A 14,348-nucleotide genomic window follows, 5' to 3' on the forward strand; every position below is an offset into this window, starting at 1 on the left:
CTCTCCTAAACATCTCCATACCTCCACATGTCATCTGGACCAACTGCCTTTCCATTCTTCATCCTTTTTAAAGCTGCCCTCACTTCCACCTTACTAATTCTCTGCACTTCCTGATCCACTATCTCTCCCCCCGTTGTCCTCCTCTCTCTCTCGTTTTCCTCATTCATTAGTTCTTCAAAGTACTCCTTCTATCTACTCAACACTCTCTGTTCACTCACTAGTACATTTCCCTCTCTGTCCTTTATCAGCCTAACCTGATGTACATCCTTTCCAGCTCTATCTCTCTGTTTAGCCAAATGATAAAAGTCCTTTACTCCTTTTCTTTACTTGTTCTTCTTAATACTCTCCTGGACTTCCTCATTCCACCACCAACTTACCTTGTCTTCTTTCCTCAGACAGGACGAAACACCCAACACATTTTTGCCAGTTTCTCTCACCACCTCAGCTGTAGTTTCCCAGTCCTCCTCACTGCCCCCAAGGGCCTGTTACAAATTTTCCCTGAACTGCCTGCAACCATTCTCGTCCTTCAGGATCCACCATCTAATCTTTGGCTCTGTCTTCACTCTCTTCCTCTTCTCTGTTTCTAATCTCATTCTACAGACAACCACCCTATGCTGCCTTGCTACACTTTCCCCTGGCACCACTTTACAATCTCCAGTCTCCTGCTAAGGATATAATCCACCTGTGTGCACCTCCCTCCACTCTTGTATGTCACCCTGTGTTCTTCCCTCTTCTGAAAATACATGTTCACCACAGCCATTTCTATTCTCTTCGCAAAATATACAACCATCTGACCTTCCGCATTTCTGTCTTTCACACCATACATACCCAGCACTTCTTCATCCCCTCTGTTCCCTTCACCAACATGTCCATTGAAGTCTGCACCAATCACCAATCTTTCCTCTCTAGGGACACCATCTACCACTTCAATCCATCTTACTCCAAAATTCCTCTTTCTCCTCTAACTGACAACCAGCCTGTGGTGCATATGAACTGACCGCATTCAAAATTACACCATCAACTTCCAACTTCAGGTTCATGATCCCGTCTGACACTCTCTTTACCTCCAGAACACTTTTCACAAGCTGTTCCTTTAGGATTATCCCTACTCCATTTCTCTTCCTCTCTACACCATGATAGAACCGGTTGAATCCACCTCCAATGTTCCTGGCCTTGCTTCCTTTCCATCTGGTCTCCTGGACACACAGAATATCTACCTTCCTTCTCTCCATCATGTCTGCAAGTTCTCTGCCTTTACCAGTCATTGTCCATGTTCAGAGTCCCTACTCTAACCTCCACACTCCTGCCTTTCCTTCTCTCTTGCTGCCTTCTAACCTGCCTTCCTCCTCTCCTCTTTGATGGTCTTCGACCTACAGTAGTCCAATTATGGCAATCGTATTTGTGATCCGAATGATAGTTTTGGCATAAATTTTATGCCGGATGCCCTTCCTGATGCAACCCTCACCATATCCGGGCTTGGGACTGGCACCAGAAGTACACAAAGTACACCCCTAATGGCTGATTTCTTAACTGCATCCATATACCGATTCCTTTTTTATTTTATTTATCCCTTTATATGGATCATTCTTTGACTTTAGTCTAACTCTTTGGCTCAATACATAACTAGCAAACACAGCTTTTAACAATTTTACATACATAAAATCATATATTTTATAAAAAACAAAGTGACCTTTCTTAATGTTCCACACTAACTTTCTGACTTTTGGATAAATGTACTTCAAAACAAAGGGTTTTCACTGCTGACTATGTGGCCATGACGGATGCAGTCTCACTTCCAGCTCTAAAATGCAGGGATGTAGCTAAAATAAGGCTCCACATTTGGACTAAAACAGTTCTGGTAGTGACATGAAAATGTGCAATAGCGATTTTCGAATAAAGCATTTTATTTAAAAATTAAACTCATAACAAAATAGTTCAACTTAACTTTAAAAGAAATTACATTTTTTTCTTTACAAACAAAAACTGCAAAAAAAAGAAAGGATTATATTTTTCAGTTGAAATGTAAGGGTTAGGATACGGGACAGCTGCTTTCCTATACAAAACAATAATACTCTCAATTAATGCCTTGGGTTTAAATAAATCATAATCCTTGTAAATATCTATGGTCTAAGTACTTAATTTGTAATCCTTTGTTTGTCTGTGGGACCGTAGTTTGAACTAATTCAATAGAACTGTCCAAATATTCCTTTATTTATTGCTTTGTTTATTCATCTTGACAGTCATGGAGCCTAAAACGATTGAAATGGCAGCCCTGGGAAGGGCCCTGTATCCTGGCATGCTGTACGACTGCCGCAGAGATTCTTTCATTCCAGGTAATATAGTGTTGTATACTACATGAAGTATTGTTTACTTCAAGCAAACTCAAGGGAACATATCTGACCATTCATATGTATTTGTCTATCACAATACTTAGAGGCCACAACTTAGTTATTTACTTATTGCCTCATGTGCTAATTGCTAGTACACATAACTTACAAAATGATGTGGCGCAGAATTTAGTGTGAGACATTGGCCCTTATCAAGTCGTGAAAAACAAAGCAAACAACAAAGCATTTTAGTTGTTTTTTTTTTTCTAAAGATGTTTGAGTGCGCAGTGTGATTACAATACTCCTATAGTGAACTAACAGGGGCAAGCATATAATAAAGTGACCAGTGATCAAAGAATAAACTTTAGACTCTCACTCATTTCAGGTGTTACTCTATGGGATAAACAGTCTTTGTCCAAGGATTTGGATGTGCATCGACAGCCCAAGACTGATCTGAAATTTGTTGCTTCTGACTCACTCCGGGATAAGACCAGCGTCCTTGATGTCAGCGCCTCCCTCAAAGCCAGCTTTCTGGGTGGTTTAGTGGAGGTTGGAGGCTCAGCCAGATACTTGAGTGACAAGAAGTCCTCAGACCGTCAGTCTAGAGTTACTATGCAGTATAGCCAGACAACAAGATTTGAGCAACTTACTATGACCCAGCTGGGCAAAATCTCCTACCCTCAGGTGTTTGAGCAGAAGACCGCCACTCATGTTGTTACAGCTGTACTTTATGGAGGTCAGGCCTTTATGGTGTTTGACAAAGCAGTGTCAGAGAAAGAGGACAAACAAGAGGTTGAGGGAAATCTAAGGGTAATGGTTAAGAAGATCCCTTTATTTTCCATAGAGGGGGAAGGAGCTCTGAAGATGAATGAGAATGAGAAAAAAATGGCTGATAATATCAGCTGTACATTTTATGGTGACTATGAGCTCCAGGAGAACCCCACTACATACATGGAAGCCTTGCAGCTTTACAAGAAGCTGCCATCTTTGCTGAGGCAGAGGGAGAACGATGCTGTGCCTGTGAGGGTTTGGCTCCATCCCCTGGCACGTTTCGACAGTAAAGCAGCTAAGCTGGAGAGAGAAATTGGAGAAACACTTGTAGCTAAAGTTGAAGTCTTGTTGGAGGAGCTGGGAGATGCAGAGAGGAGATGCAGTGATCTGGGTCAGAACACAACAATAAGTGATTTCCAGGATGTGAGAGAAAGGCTGAAAACATTTCAGGAATCATTTGGCATCTACAAAGTGTTGTTACAAAAAGCTCTGGCCACTGTCCTTCCTGCTATTCGGGGTGGGCAGGCACAAGACAGTTCACTGGCTGACATTCTGACTACCCATGCCAACTCCCCCTTTAGGGCTAGCAAGCTAAAGCAGTGGTTAGAGAATGTTAATGGTGAAGTAGATGTGCTGAGTTCCTACACCAGGGAACTGAATGAAGTCCCGGTAATCACATCCTCAGCCCAGTTCAACAGCATCCTCTTCAATCCCACGGTGGACACAGTCATATGCTTCTCCTTCACTTCTTTGAAGTATGAAGATAAATATCTGCAAACCGTAACAGAGTTCCTAAGAGCAGATCCTTTTGAGAAGCAATCAACAGTTCAGAAATCAAGTGACCAAGACATCCAGCCTTGGTTCAGCAATCCTGAAATATCTAAGAAGATGAAAGAGAACCTTTGCCTCTTCAAAAGTTTTTTTAATGCCAATAAGGATAAGAAGACAACCAGGTTTGTCATTTCATCAATCTCAGACCCCTCCAATCCTGGCATCTCCATCCGCCTGTATAAACAAGAGAAAGTGGATGACCGCTTTCAACCAGTGTCCAAGCCTCCTGCTCCCAGTGTGGACATTCAGAATAGGAATGTGATTCTGAAACTTCAGAAGTCCCCAACTGGAGTGACAACGCGGTACAGAGTGGAATACGGAGTAACACAGCCCGATGCTTCAGGAACTAGTGGTGGCACTTGGGAGACCATAGACACTCCAGATACAAAGGAAACCTTCACATTAACTGGACTGCAGCTGGCCAACCAATGCTGGGTCCGGTACAGAGCAGTCAGTGATGTGGGAGTGAGTGAAGTCAGTGAATCTGTCCAGTTCTCCCTCCAAGGGAAGGTTACCGTTCCAGTGGGCAAGTTGTGGGTCAGTGGAGAATTTCTTACTTTTCTATTTTTTGTTTTTCACATGATCTGTAATTTTAGCCTTTAGGCTTTGGTAAAAACTGAGCAAAATTAGTTAAAATTGATATGAAAATCACATAAATCCTATATTTAATTCAGAACAGCATGAAGAAAACACATCACATTTTGAAACAGAAAAATGTTATTACAAATGCACTTCCTATGGAGCCATGCAGTTGTAATATATGTAGACCTCAGTTTTACGCTGTCTTGCTGAAATAAGCAAGGGCTTCCCTGAAATAAAAAAAAAACCTCATCTGGATGACAGCATGTGGTGCCAAAACCTGTATATATCAATCAGCATTAATGATGCCTTCACAGATGTCTTGGAGTGTAGTTAACATAATAGCTGTGCACAGCTAGAGTTAAGGATACTTTTTTACTTTCTAAATTTGTCCAGAAACAACAAAAACAATGTAGGTGTACTTGTGGTGTCTCTGGTGGTTTGTAGGCCCTAAGTGAGAAACCTGGAATTATTCTTCTTCACAAACCGAAAGAAATCAAATCAAGGGAATTTTTCAAATTCATCTCATGGCAGTTATCAAATAATGCTCAAGTCACTGAAAAATCTATAATATCCTATCATATGTTTGCATTCCACACAGAACTGGACCTCTTCCTCCCTCATTAATGAACTAAGGAAGAAAATAATGACCAACTTGGGCGTCTCACGGTGGAGTCTGTCGACAATCATGTCAGAAGTTTCGAATCAGCTCAGCGATATTGTGAGTAGTTTCAATTAAAGTGTGGATCAAGGGTGTAGTAACTTCAGTGAACATAATCTGACCATTTGCAAAATTCTAAACCACCTACTTTAGTTACTATGTCAAACATGTTAGCTGAGGCTGCCTGGTGGCATCTGAAACACTTGTTTTAACTTCTGAAAACTTCTGCAGCCCAAAGGAAAATGTAAAAGCATGCAGAGGAGTACATTTCAAACCATTATTTATTATTATTTAAGAGTTAACTGGCTTTAAAAGATTTCTGGAAACCATGTTTTCATTAATCAGACCAGGGAAGTCTTCTAGCCACTGAGCATCATAAAAAACAAGGAAGAGGTTGCAGCCATAGGTAAACATTCATCAGGCGTGTCCAATGCTATCCACAAAGGGCCGATGTGGCTGCAGATTTTTATTCCAAAAAAGCAGGAGAAAATCTTTTTGCGCTTGTTTAATCAATTGCTTTCAGTCTCTAAGACATCTGATTAGCTGAGCACATACATGGTTTACATTTACAGCATTTGACAGACACTCTTATCCAGAGTGACTTACAATTTGATCAGTTTTTTACATAGGTAGGCCAAGGTAGTGTTAAGAGTCTTGCCCAAGGACTCTTATTGGTATAGTGTAGGGTGCTGCCCTGGTGGGGGATTGAACCCCAGTCTACAGCATAGAAGGCAGAGGTGTTAACCACTACACTATCCAACCAGCATGGTTGGTATAAAACATGCAGCCACACTGGGCTTTTGCAGATAAGACTGGACACCCCATACATACATAGACGGGTTCAGCAAGGCACGTCAACGATGCTGCCATTTTGGCCCTGTCAACACCTGTAAGCATCAAATAAACAGAAACCTACACATCAATTCACTTTGACAATGCATTGTATTAGCTTCCTTATGTACATTTGGTTGAGAAGGACACATCTTGTAAAAAAGGACTTTTAGCTTACTTTAATAAAGCAAAAACAAATTATGGCATTTCTGTGAGGGACTGGTGACCTGTCCAGGGTGTTTCCTGCCTTCTGTGTGCTGGGATAGGGTCCAGCAACCCTCGCTACCAAGGAGAGAATAGGTATTTGTACAAGTAACACTCAGATTTGTACTACAGATGCAGAGTTTAATGACATATACAAAAATATCAACAGCAATTGGAGATAAACTGGAGCAGCACAGAACAAAAGAGCAAATCCACATCAAGTCCAAAAAATAATGGATACATGGGAAAATAGCTCAGAACTGACACAAGGAGTGACAGTACCTCACAAGGAGTGAGAGTCTCTGTAAAAGTGTACAAGACCCAATCCCATTTCTTATTTTTATCCCTACCCCTCATGTTCGAGTGTAACCCTGCCCCTTGAAACTGAGTTACAAGGGGTAGTGGTTGAAATCCTCCTATGAAATGGGAAAACCCTTCAAGAACCAGATACATCATCGGGTGTCGTCAGTGACTTTTACGTAAACAGACGAGACAAGGTTTTCCAGCCATTTCCAATATGCCGCCTCCAGCTGTGGTGATCTCATTTGTGTGTCACAGGACAGGACAGGTGAATCATATTTTAGAAAGCTTGAAAAAATAATCAGGATGTTTTCCTGCTTTGTTTCCAGACTATAGCAATGATGGTATAATACACTGACATTTGCCATTTATTCACATTTATATGCGATTAATTCACAACTTCAGTTTTACACAATCCATCAATCAATCAAACAAGTCACGGAATAAAAAACAAAACAAAGAACTTCATTACTTCATTTACAGCTACTAGCGCTGCTCTGTAGGCAGCCCTGCGAGTCTGCAGTGACAGCAGAGGAGGGGAAAGTTCAGCTCCTCACTGCTTCAATACATTTAGGGCATCATACGCCTTCAAAGAGGCGGGGGGGCAATTATTTATTATCGCCACCAAGAATTCTTCGGTGATATGAAGCTGAACTTATCTTTCTAATCACCAGCTTCATGATTGAATTTTCCCATTCCATCATAAACGGTGCAGCAACCTCAGGTACCAGAACATAACTGCTGCACCATTTAAGGTAGAACGGGAAATTTCGCTAAGTAGTGACTGAGACATCAACGTATTACTAGCGATTTTTATGTGTGTTATGAAGGAAATGACCATAAAATGCTATTACAATGGTTATCTTACAATGCCTCAGCCATTATCCAGTGAAGCAGGGATCACTGGTCTGAGGAGGGAAATATGAAAGCCACGTGAGATTTTATAATGATGGGGCAACTACAACTAAAACAAACCAAAAGGGTGTTAGACCAGTGGAAGCATTATGAAGAGAACACTGTGCATGTAATGCCCATGAATGGAAAAGGCTGATGTTGATGATGATGAGCTGTAGTCAGTGAAGAGCATTCTCTTTGTTCTTCTTGTGAGGCCTGAAGAAGGCCATGGAGAAGTATATTCAGGAGGCATTTACCTTCATGCAGGTTTCATAGAGCCCTCCACCTCAGTGGCAAAGCTTAGTTCTAGATCATTCCATCTCATCCCAAAGGTGTTTAGTGGTGCTTAATCCCTCTAAAGAATATGATTCTACTGCTCTATATAGCTTTAAATACACTGCTAAAAACTGTGGAGCTCAGTCATTTAATTATATGCATTTATACTGTGGCTGTTTTTATAGTTACATGTCTTGCTAGTAAACTATCACTATACAGTAAATGTGTTGATATGTTCAGTACAAACTTTTACAGAGGATTTATTATAACATATTTAGCAGCCTTAGGTATCCAAATGGATACTTTCACAGCTTTTTGGCCTAACTCATCTCTACATTGACCTTGATTTTATTTAGGAATATTTGGCAAAGAGCTATGACCTTGTAACAGCTTCATGCCATATCTCTATGTAATTCTTTAAATCACGCATTTACATTAAATCAGCACTTTTTTTTTGGTTTGAATTAATGTGAGATATTGATTTTGCCCATCTAAACTAAACATTTGATATGCATTGTTTCATTCAAAGTATTTATTTGAGTTGAATAAAACTAGTTAAACTGTTTTGTATCTGTATTGTTCATTTGCTAAGTTGAACTAATGAACCATTTCTTTACAGTGCAATCCTTTTGTGGGCCCAATTCCTGGAGGGCTGAGACCAGGAATGGCTCTGTACTTCCAAGGGGTTGTTAATCCAGATGCCAATGAGTATGAATTTCTAATATTTATAACATGAAATACTTTGATATGTTTTTTATGTATATATATATATATATATATATATATATATATATATATAAAAAACTACTCTTCTTTGAAAGGAGCTTTTTTTAGGAGCTTTTTTTTCATTCCATACAGGTTTTTCATAAATCATAAGCTAGGAACGAAAGACGGCGATGACATTGCTTTTCACTTCAACCCCCGTGTCAACAAGTCAATGGTTCGTGACAGCTTCAGGAACGGAAAGTGGGAGGGTCCAGAAGAGACTCAATGGTGTCCTTTCGTGAGGGGATCAGCTTTTGATATCTTCATTGTTGTCAAAGCAGATGGCTATGAGGTATGGGCATTAATTGAGTATGTGGTAAAAAAAAAATAAAATAAGTAATGCAAATAAACAAAACAAGTTATGATCATCAAAAAAGACTATTCTATTTTCTTTCCAGGCATATGTAAATGGCCAGAGGAATTGCTTCTTCAAGCACCGAATGCCAGTTGAGAAAGTGACCACGCTTCACATCAAAGGAGATGTCTTCATGAACACCATTGGTTATGTAGCAGTAAGTCATTTACTCCATGATAAATGGATAAAATCTGATTGGCTGTGCAACGCTGCTGTGAATGGACTGTTTCTGCTGACATTGACCACCAATCATATAAATGTAGCAAAAAGCCACTTTTGTTTATACTGAGGCGAGATAAGCTGACAACATTTTTCTCAAAAAATAGGTGAAAAGATAGCAGACTAAACATTTAAACAGACTAAAAGATATTTTATATAGATAGATATCTAAAGATTTCTCTGTTAATATTCAGTATTGGACCTTGAGTTGAAGTATTTACTGAATGACTTGCTGTAAAACTGTAAAATATAAAACAAAGAATATTTTACTTAAATTACATGCACTTCAGGTGTTCGTATTATTGGTAGATCTGCATTAAGTAGTGTTATTGTTGCAGACACAGCACATTCCACTAGGGCTAGGTGCCAGTAGAAATTTACATTATTGTTATAGTCGTAATTTGTTGAGCAAAAACTACTTGTAAGGCAAAGGTTTTGTAATCTACATCTGATATGATCATTTTGTTAGTTTAAAACTAAAAATGGAAAAGTATCTGCACTATACTATAATGAATTGACTGGAAGTTAATTATAATATATTATTTAATGAGAATTTGTGCATTGTGTCATGTTTTATGTTGCTGGAAATAAGCCTCCTGATTATGAAGAACACCCCTCACCAGTAATAAAAACACAGCAACTTGGAGCATCTTGTGGCTAATGTATTATGTTGTATTGGATTATATTTTTCTGTAAAGTAACACATTTAGAATAATAAAATAAATATAATTACAATAACATTATATGCTACAAAGCACAGCAGGTACCAGTGGACAACCAAAGAATTCAAGAAGTACATTTTAACTTCCAAATGTCCTTGTAATCCAGAGCAGCCAGGACATTTTTTGGGGGAAATGCATGTTTCCTTCATTACCATTCTTTGTCTTCTCTTTGCTCAGAACTGGAGCACATCCACTTTTGGTAAGGAACAAAGCCCAGGAGTCTCACGTTTGAAGTTTTCCCAGATCCAGTCGGGAGTGCCATATCCAGTCTGCTACCCTGTAAGTAACATGGCACTTGAAAATGGTTTAAAGGGCAAAAAAATGTTAATTAAGGTTTTATAATAAACAAACAAGTTTCATTTTGTATTAATTATGCTAAGAATCAGAACAATTAATGTTTTGTTTAAATGTAAGGATTTGCAGTTGTTCATTGCCTACATGTACAATGCTTATGATCACTACAGGCCTTACCCTATGTGGGACCACTCAGTGGAGGGCTGAAAGTAGGACTGGCTTTGTTCTTCCAAGGTGTTGTTCCTTCAGATTCTGATAGGTACGTTCATGATACTGGCCACAGGTGGAAAGTATTAAATTACATTTACTCTTGTTACTGTAGTTGAGTACATTTTTCCATGTAATGGTAAAATTTAATCACAGTACTTCTACTCTCACTTAATCGATAAGGAAACACTTTTACCTTGTTATTTTAATGTTTAATAATAGAGTAAAAATATATTATGAGCTTATCAGCTTATGAACCAATTAGAAGAAAGCCCAGTTGAATTGGAAAGATCCACCAATGAAAACACAGCAACTCTGAGCTACAACAACAGTGCACAGACCTCTAGTTTAGTGGACGATGAAAGAGGAGAAATCTACCAGCATACACAAGGAATAGACTTTATCCAAATGGTCACCTATATTAATTTTAAAACGAACTAAAGATAACAGTGTTATCACAAAATGTGCCGCGATCTCTGCTTACACAACTCAACTTCAGCTGATGGAGCAGCTGCCAGTCACAGAAAATGTAGTATTGACTAATCTACTTTTAATTTTGACTCAATTAAATCTTTTTTTATAAAGCTGACTTAATTAAACAAGGACAAATCATGCACAGCCTTTCAGAGCTTCTAAATTACTTTTTTTGGAAACAGATAAACTAGCAAGTCTTATATAATCATCTAACCATGAAGAACATGTAGTTGAACTTTTTTTCTCTCACATATCATGCTTTAGTTTTGTCTATACAGATTATCTCCACTGATTTATCCAACTCAACTCAAACATTTTCAGATTGTGATTGTAGATATACAAAAATGTAACTTGAATACTCAAGCAGTTTTCCAATCAACTACTTATTTATTGTTACTTGAGCAATTTTCTTTATTAGTACTTGTACTTAAGTTGTGATTTTCAGTACCCTTTCTGCTCCAATACTGGCACAATAAACGTGTATATATACATATGTACAAACTCACTGGCCACTTCAGTTGCTTGTTAACACAAATAGCTAATCAGAAAATCACATGTCCGCAACTCAATGCATTTAGGCATGTAGAGGTGGTCAAGACAACTTGCTGAAGTGCAGATCGAACATCAGAATGGGGAAGAAAGGTGATTTAAGTGACTCTGAACGTGTCGTTGCTGTTGGTGCCAAACGGGCTGGTCTGAGTATTTCAGAAACTGCTGATCTACTGGGATTTTCACGCACAACTGTCTGTAGGATTTACAGAGAATGGTCTGAAAAAGAGAAATATCCAGTGAGCAGCAGTAGTGTGGACGAAAATGTGTGGATGAAAAACAAGAACACAGCCCAACACCATGCAGGATGCTTGGCATTTGCCAGAGAACACCAGGATTGGCAAATTCGCCACTGGCTCTTCACAGATGAAAGCCGGTTCACACTGAGCACGTGTGACAGACGTGACAGAGTCTGGAGATGCCATGGAGAGCGATCTGCTGCCTGCAACATCCTTCAGCATGACCAGTTTGGCAGTGGGTCAGTAATGGTGTGGGGTGGCATTTCTTTGGAAGGCCGCACAGCCCTCCATGTGCTCGCCAGAAGTAGCCCTTCTGCCATTAGGTACCGAGATGAGATCCTCAGACCCCTTGTGAGACCATATGCTGGTGCGGTTGGCCCTGGGTTCCTCCTAATGCAGGACAATGCTAGATCTCATGTGGCTGGAGTGTGTCAGCAGTTCCTGCAAGATGAAGGCATTGAAGCTATGGACTGGCCCGCCCGTTCCCCAGACCTGAATCCGATTGAGCACATCTGGGACATCATGTCTCTCTCCATCCACCAACGCCACGTTGCACCACAGACTGTCCAGGAGTTGGCGGATGCTTTAGTCCAGGTCTGGGAGGAGATCACTCATGATTTTTGTGTGATTTTGTTGTCAGCACATTCAACTTTGTACAGAACAAAGTATTCAATGAGAATATTTCATTCATTCAGATCTAGTATGTGTTATTTGAGTGTCCCCTTTATTTTTTTGAGCAGTGTATATACATACAAAAATATACACCATTTTGGAGATTCAAGGTTTTGTTCTGACAGCAGTGCTATATATATATATATATATATATATATATATATATATATATATATATATATATATATATATATATATATATATATATACACACATATACATACATTGCTTAATATGCTGTTAGTCCTCTACCTGTTGCCAAACCAGTTCTGACCAGCTGAGGCAAGAACTCTACAAGAACTTTGGAGGTACGGAGACATGGAACGTTATTGCCATGAAGGAGTGTACAAGGCCTGCCACAATGTTTAAGAAGGTGGCACGTGTCAAATTTATGTCTATATCAGTGCCCAGATCCAGGGTTTCCCAGCAGACCACTGCCCAGAGTATCACACTTCCTGGCAGCATCACTTCCCTAGGTGAATGCCACACATGTACCCAGCTATCTGCTTGATACAAAAGAAAACAGGACATATTGTACTAAGTGATGTTCTTCAATTGCTCCACGTTCCAGTTCCAACATCTGTGCCCCATTGTTGGTGCTTTAGATGGTGGACAGGGGTTGGCATAGGCCCTCTGACTGGTCTGCAGCAACACCATACACAGCAGGGTGTGATGCACTGATTTGTTGTGACACATCCCCCTCATAAACACAATCAGTTTTTTTTTTTTTCACAATTTTCTCCCCGATTTAATCATCTCCAATTCCACCTGCTAGTTAGGACTCCCCCAAAACTAAGAGGGTGAAGGCTAGGACAAGTTTCCTCCGAGACCTGTAAAGCACCATTGCATCTTCTCAAACGCTCACACAACGTCATTGAACAGCTGAACGCGCTCAGAAGAAAGCGCCAACTGCCAGTTCTGTTACGTTAGCTAACAGACACCCATGCTGACAAGCATCTTGTTGAGTGATGTGGTAGGCTATCCTACCCACCCAGAGAGCGAGGCCAATTGTGCTCTCTTGGACTGCTGGCCACAGATGGCTGTAGCATCACCAGGAATTGAAGTCCTGATGACAGGGCCAATGCTTAGATGGTTGCACATCTGTAAGTGTTTGCTATTTTTTGGTTCATCGGTGTATATTAAACTAACCCTACATTAAATAGAAAATATATATTTTGAAATGTACAATCTGGAATAGCCATTTACAGGAATTTCAAAATATAATTTAAGTTCACATATTACTTTTTTGTGTTGCTTGCAGCTTCACAATAAATCTGAAGACTGGGCAAACGGACAGAGATGACATTGCATTCCACTTCAACCCCCGTGTTGGGACACCCTCTGTTGTGCGTAACACCTTCAGAAACGGGCAGTGGCAGAATCAAGAAGAGACCTCAGGGGGCCCATTTGTGAAAGGAGGAGCCTTTGATTTGTTCATGGTTGTTAAACCAGAAGGCTATGAGGTACAGAGCTTGAAGAAGTAAAGCAAGTGAATTAACAACTTAAGGAAAATAAGTAAATTGCTACACAAACAGTTTTGCTTCATTTCCTTCAGGTAATTGTGAATGGGTACGTCTTCTGTATGTACTGGCACCGTATGCCAGTGGAGAGCGTGTCTGCACTTAATATCCATGGAGACATTTTCATGACCAACTTTGGCCTCATTGAAGTAAGTAGTTTTTGTTCATGTGCATTTTGGCAATAGTTTTGGATAGAAGCATATTTATTACATCATCCATTGAAAATCGTGTATATGTATCAATTTTAAAAGTATTTTTTCTTTCCACCAGGTGGACAATGTTAATATAAAGGTCACCATGCCTGCCCATATTTGAGGATACTAATAATCTCCATTAAGTTTGTTTTTTCTTTGTTATACTCAAGTATCAAAATGATGATCTTGTAGTATTCCCTGTTCTGCATAACATTATGACCACCTCCTTGTTTCTATTCTCATTGTCCAATTTATCAGCTCCACTTACCATATAGGTGCACTTTGTAGTTTTACAGTAACAGACTGTAGTCCATCTGTTTCTCCGATACTTTTTACAGGACGCTGTTGGCTGGATATTTTGGTTGGTGGATTATTCTCAGACCAGCAGTGGCCCTGAGGTGTTTAAAACACACCAGCAGCACTGTTGTGCCTGATCCACTCAGACCAGTGCAACACAAACTAAC

General features: G+C 39.8%; 1 protein-coding gene across 1 annotated transcript; it reads left to right on the forward strand.

Annotated features, from left to right (window-relative positions):
* The first annotated feature begins 2,242 nt into the window (after window positions 1–2,242).
* Window positions 2,243–14,005, forward strand: LOC108441196 (stonustoxin subunit beta-like). The gene is made up of 7 exons (XM_017720592.1): window positions 2,243–2,333; window positions 2,713–4,439; window positions 5,110–5,229; window positions 10,200–10,288; window positions 13,432–13,633; window positions 13,726–13,839; window positions 13,961–14,005. Exons 1-7 carry the CDS (start codon window positions 2,243–2,245, stop codon window positions 14,003–14,005), a joined length of 2,388 nt encoding a protein of 795 aa, XP_017576081.1.
* Window positions 14,006–14,348: the final 343 nt, after the last annotated feature.

The sequence above is a fragment of the Pygocentrus nattereri genome, chromosome 12 (assembly GCF_015220715.1).
Source record: "Pygocentrus nattereri isolate fPygNat1 chromosome 12, fPygNat1.pri, whole genome shotgun sequence".
NCBI lineage: Eukaryota > Metazoa > Chordata > Actinopteri > Characiformes > Serrasalmidae > Pygocentrus > Pygocentrus nattereri.

What these genes read in the sequence shown, in the direction of transcription:
- LOC108441196 (XM_017720592.1), top strand. Translation starts at nt 2,243, where the DNA reads ATGGAGCCTAAAACGATTGAAATGGCAGCCCTGGGAAGGGCCCTGTAT. An exon ending in CAGAGATTCTTTCATTCCAG is followed by an intron (nt 2,334 to 2,712) that starts GTAATATAGTGT and finishes CACTCATTTCAG; the next exon opens with GTGTTACTCTATGGGATAAA. An exon ending in TTAAACCAGAAGGCTATGAG is followed by an intron (nt 13,634 to 13,725) that starts GTACAGAGCTTG and finishes CATTTCCTTCAG; the next exon opens with GTAATTGTGAATGGGTACGT.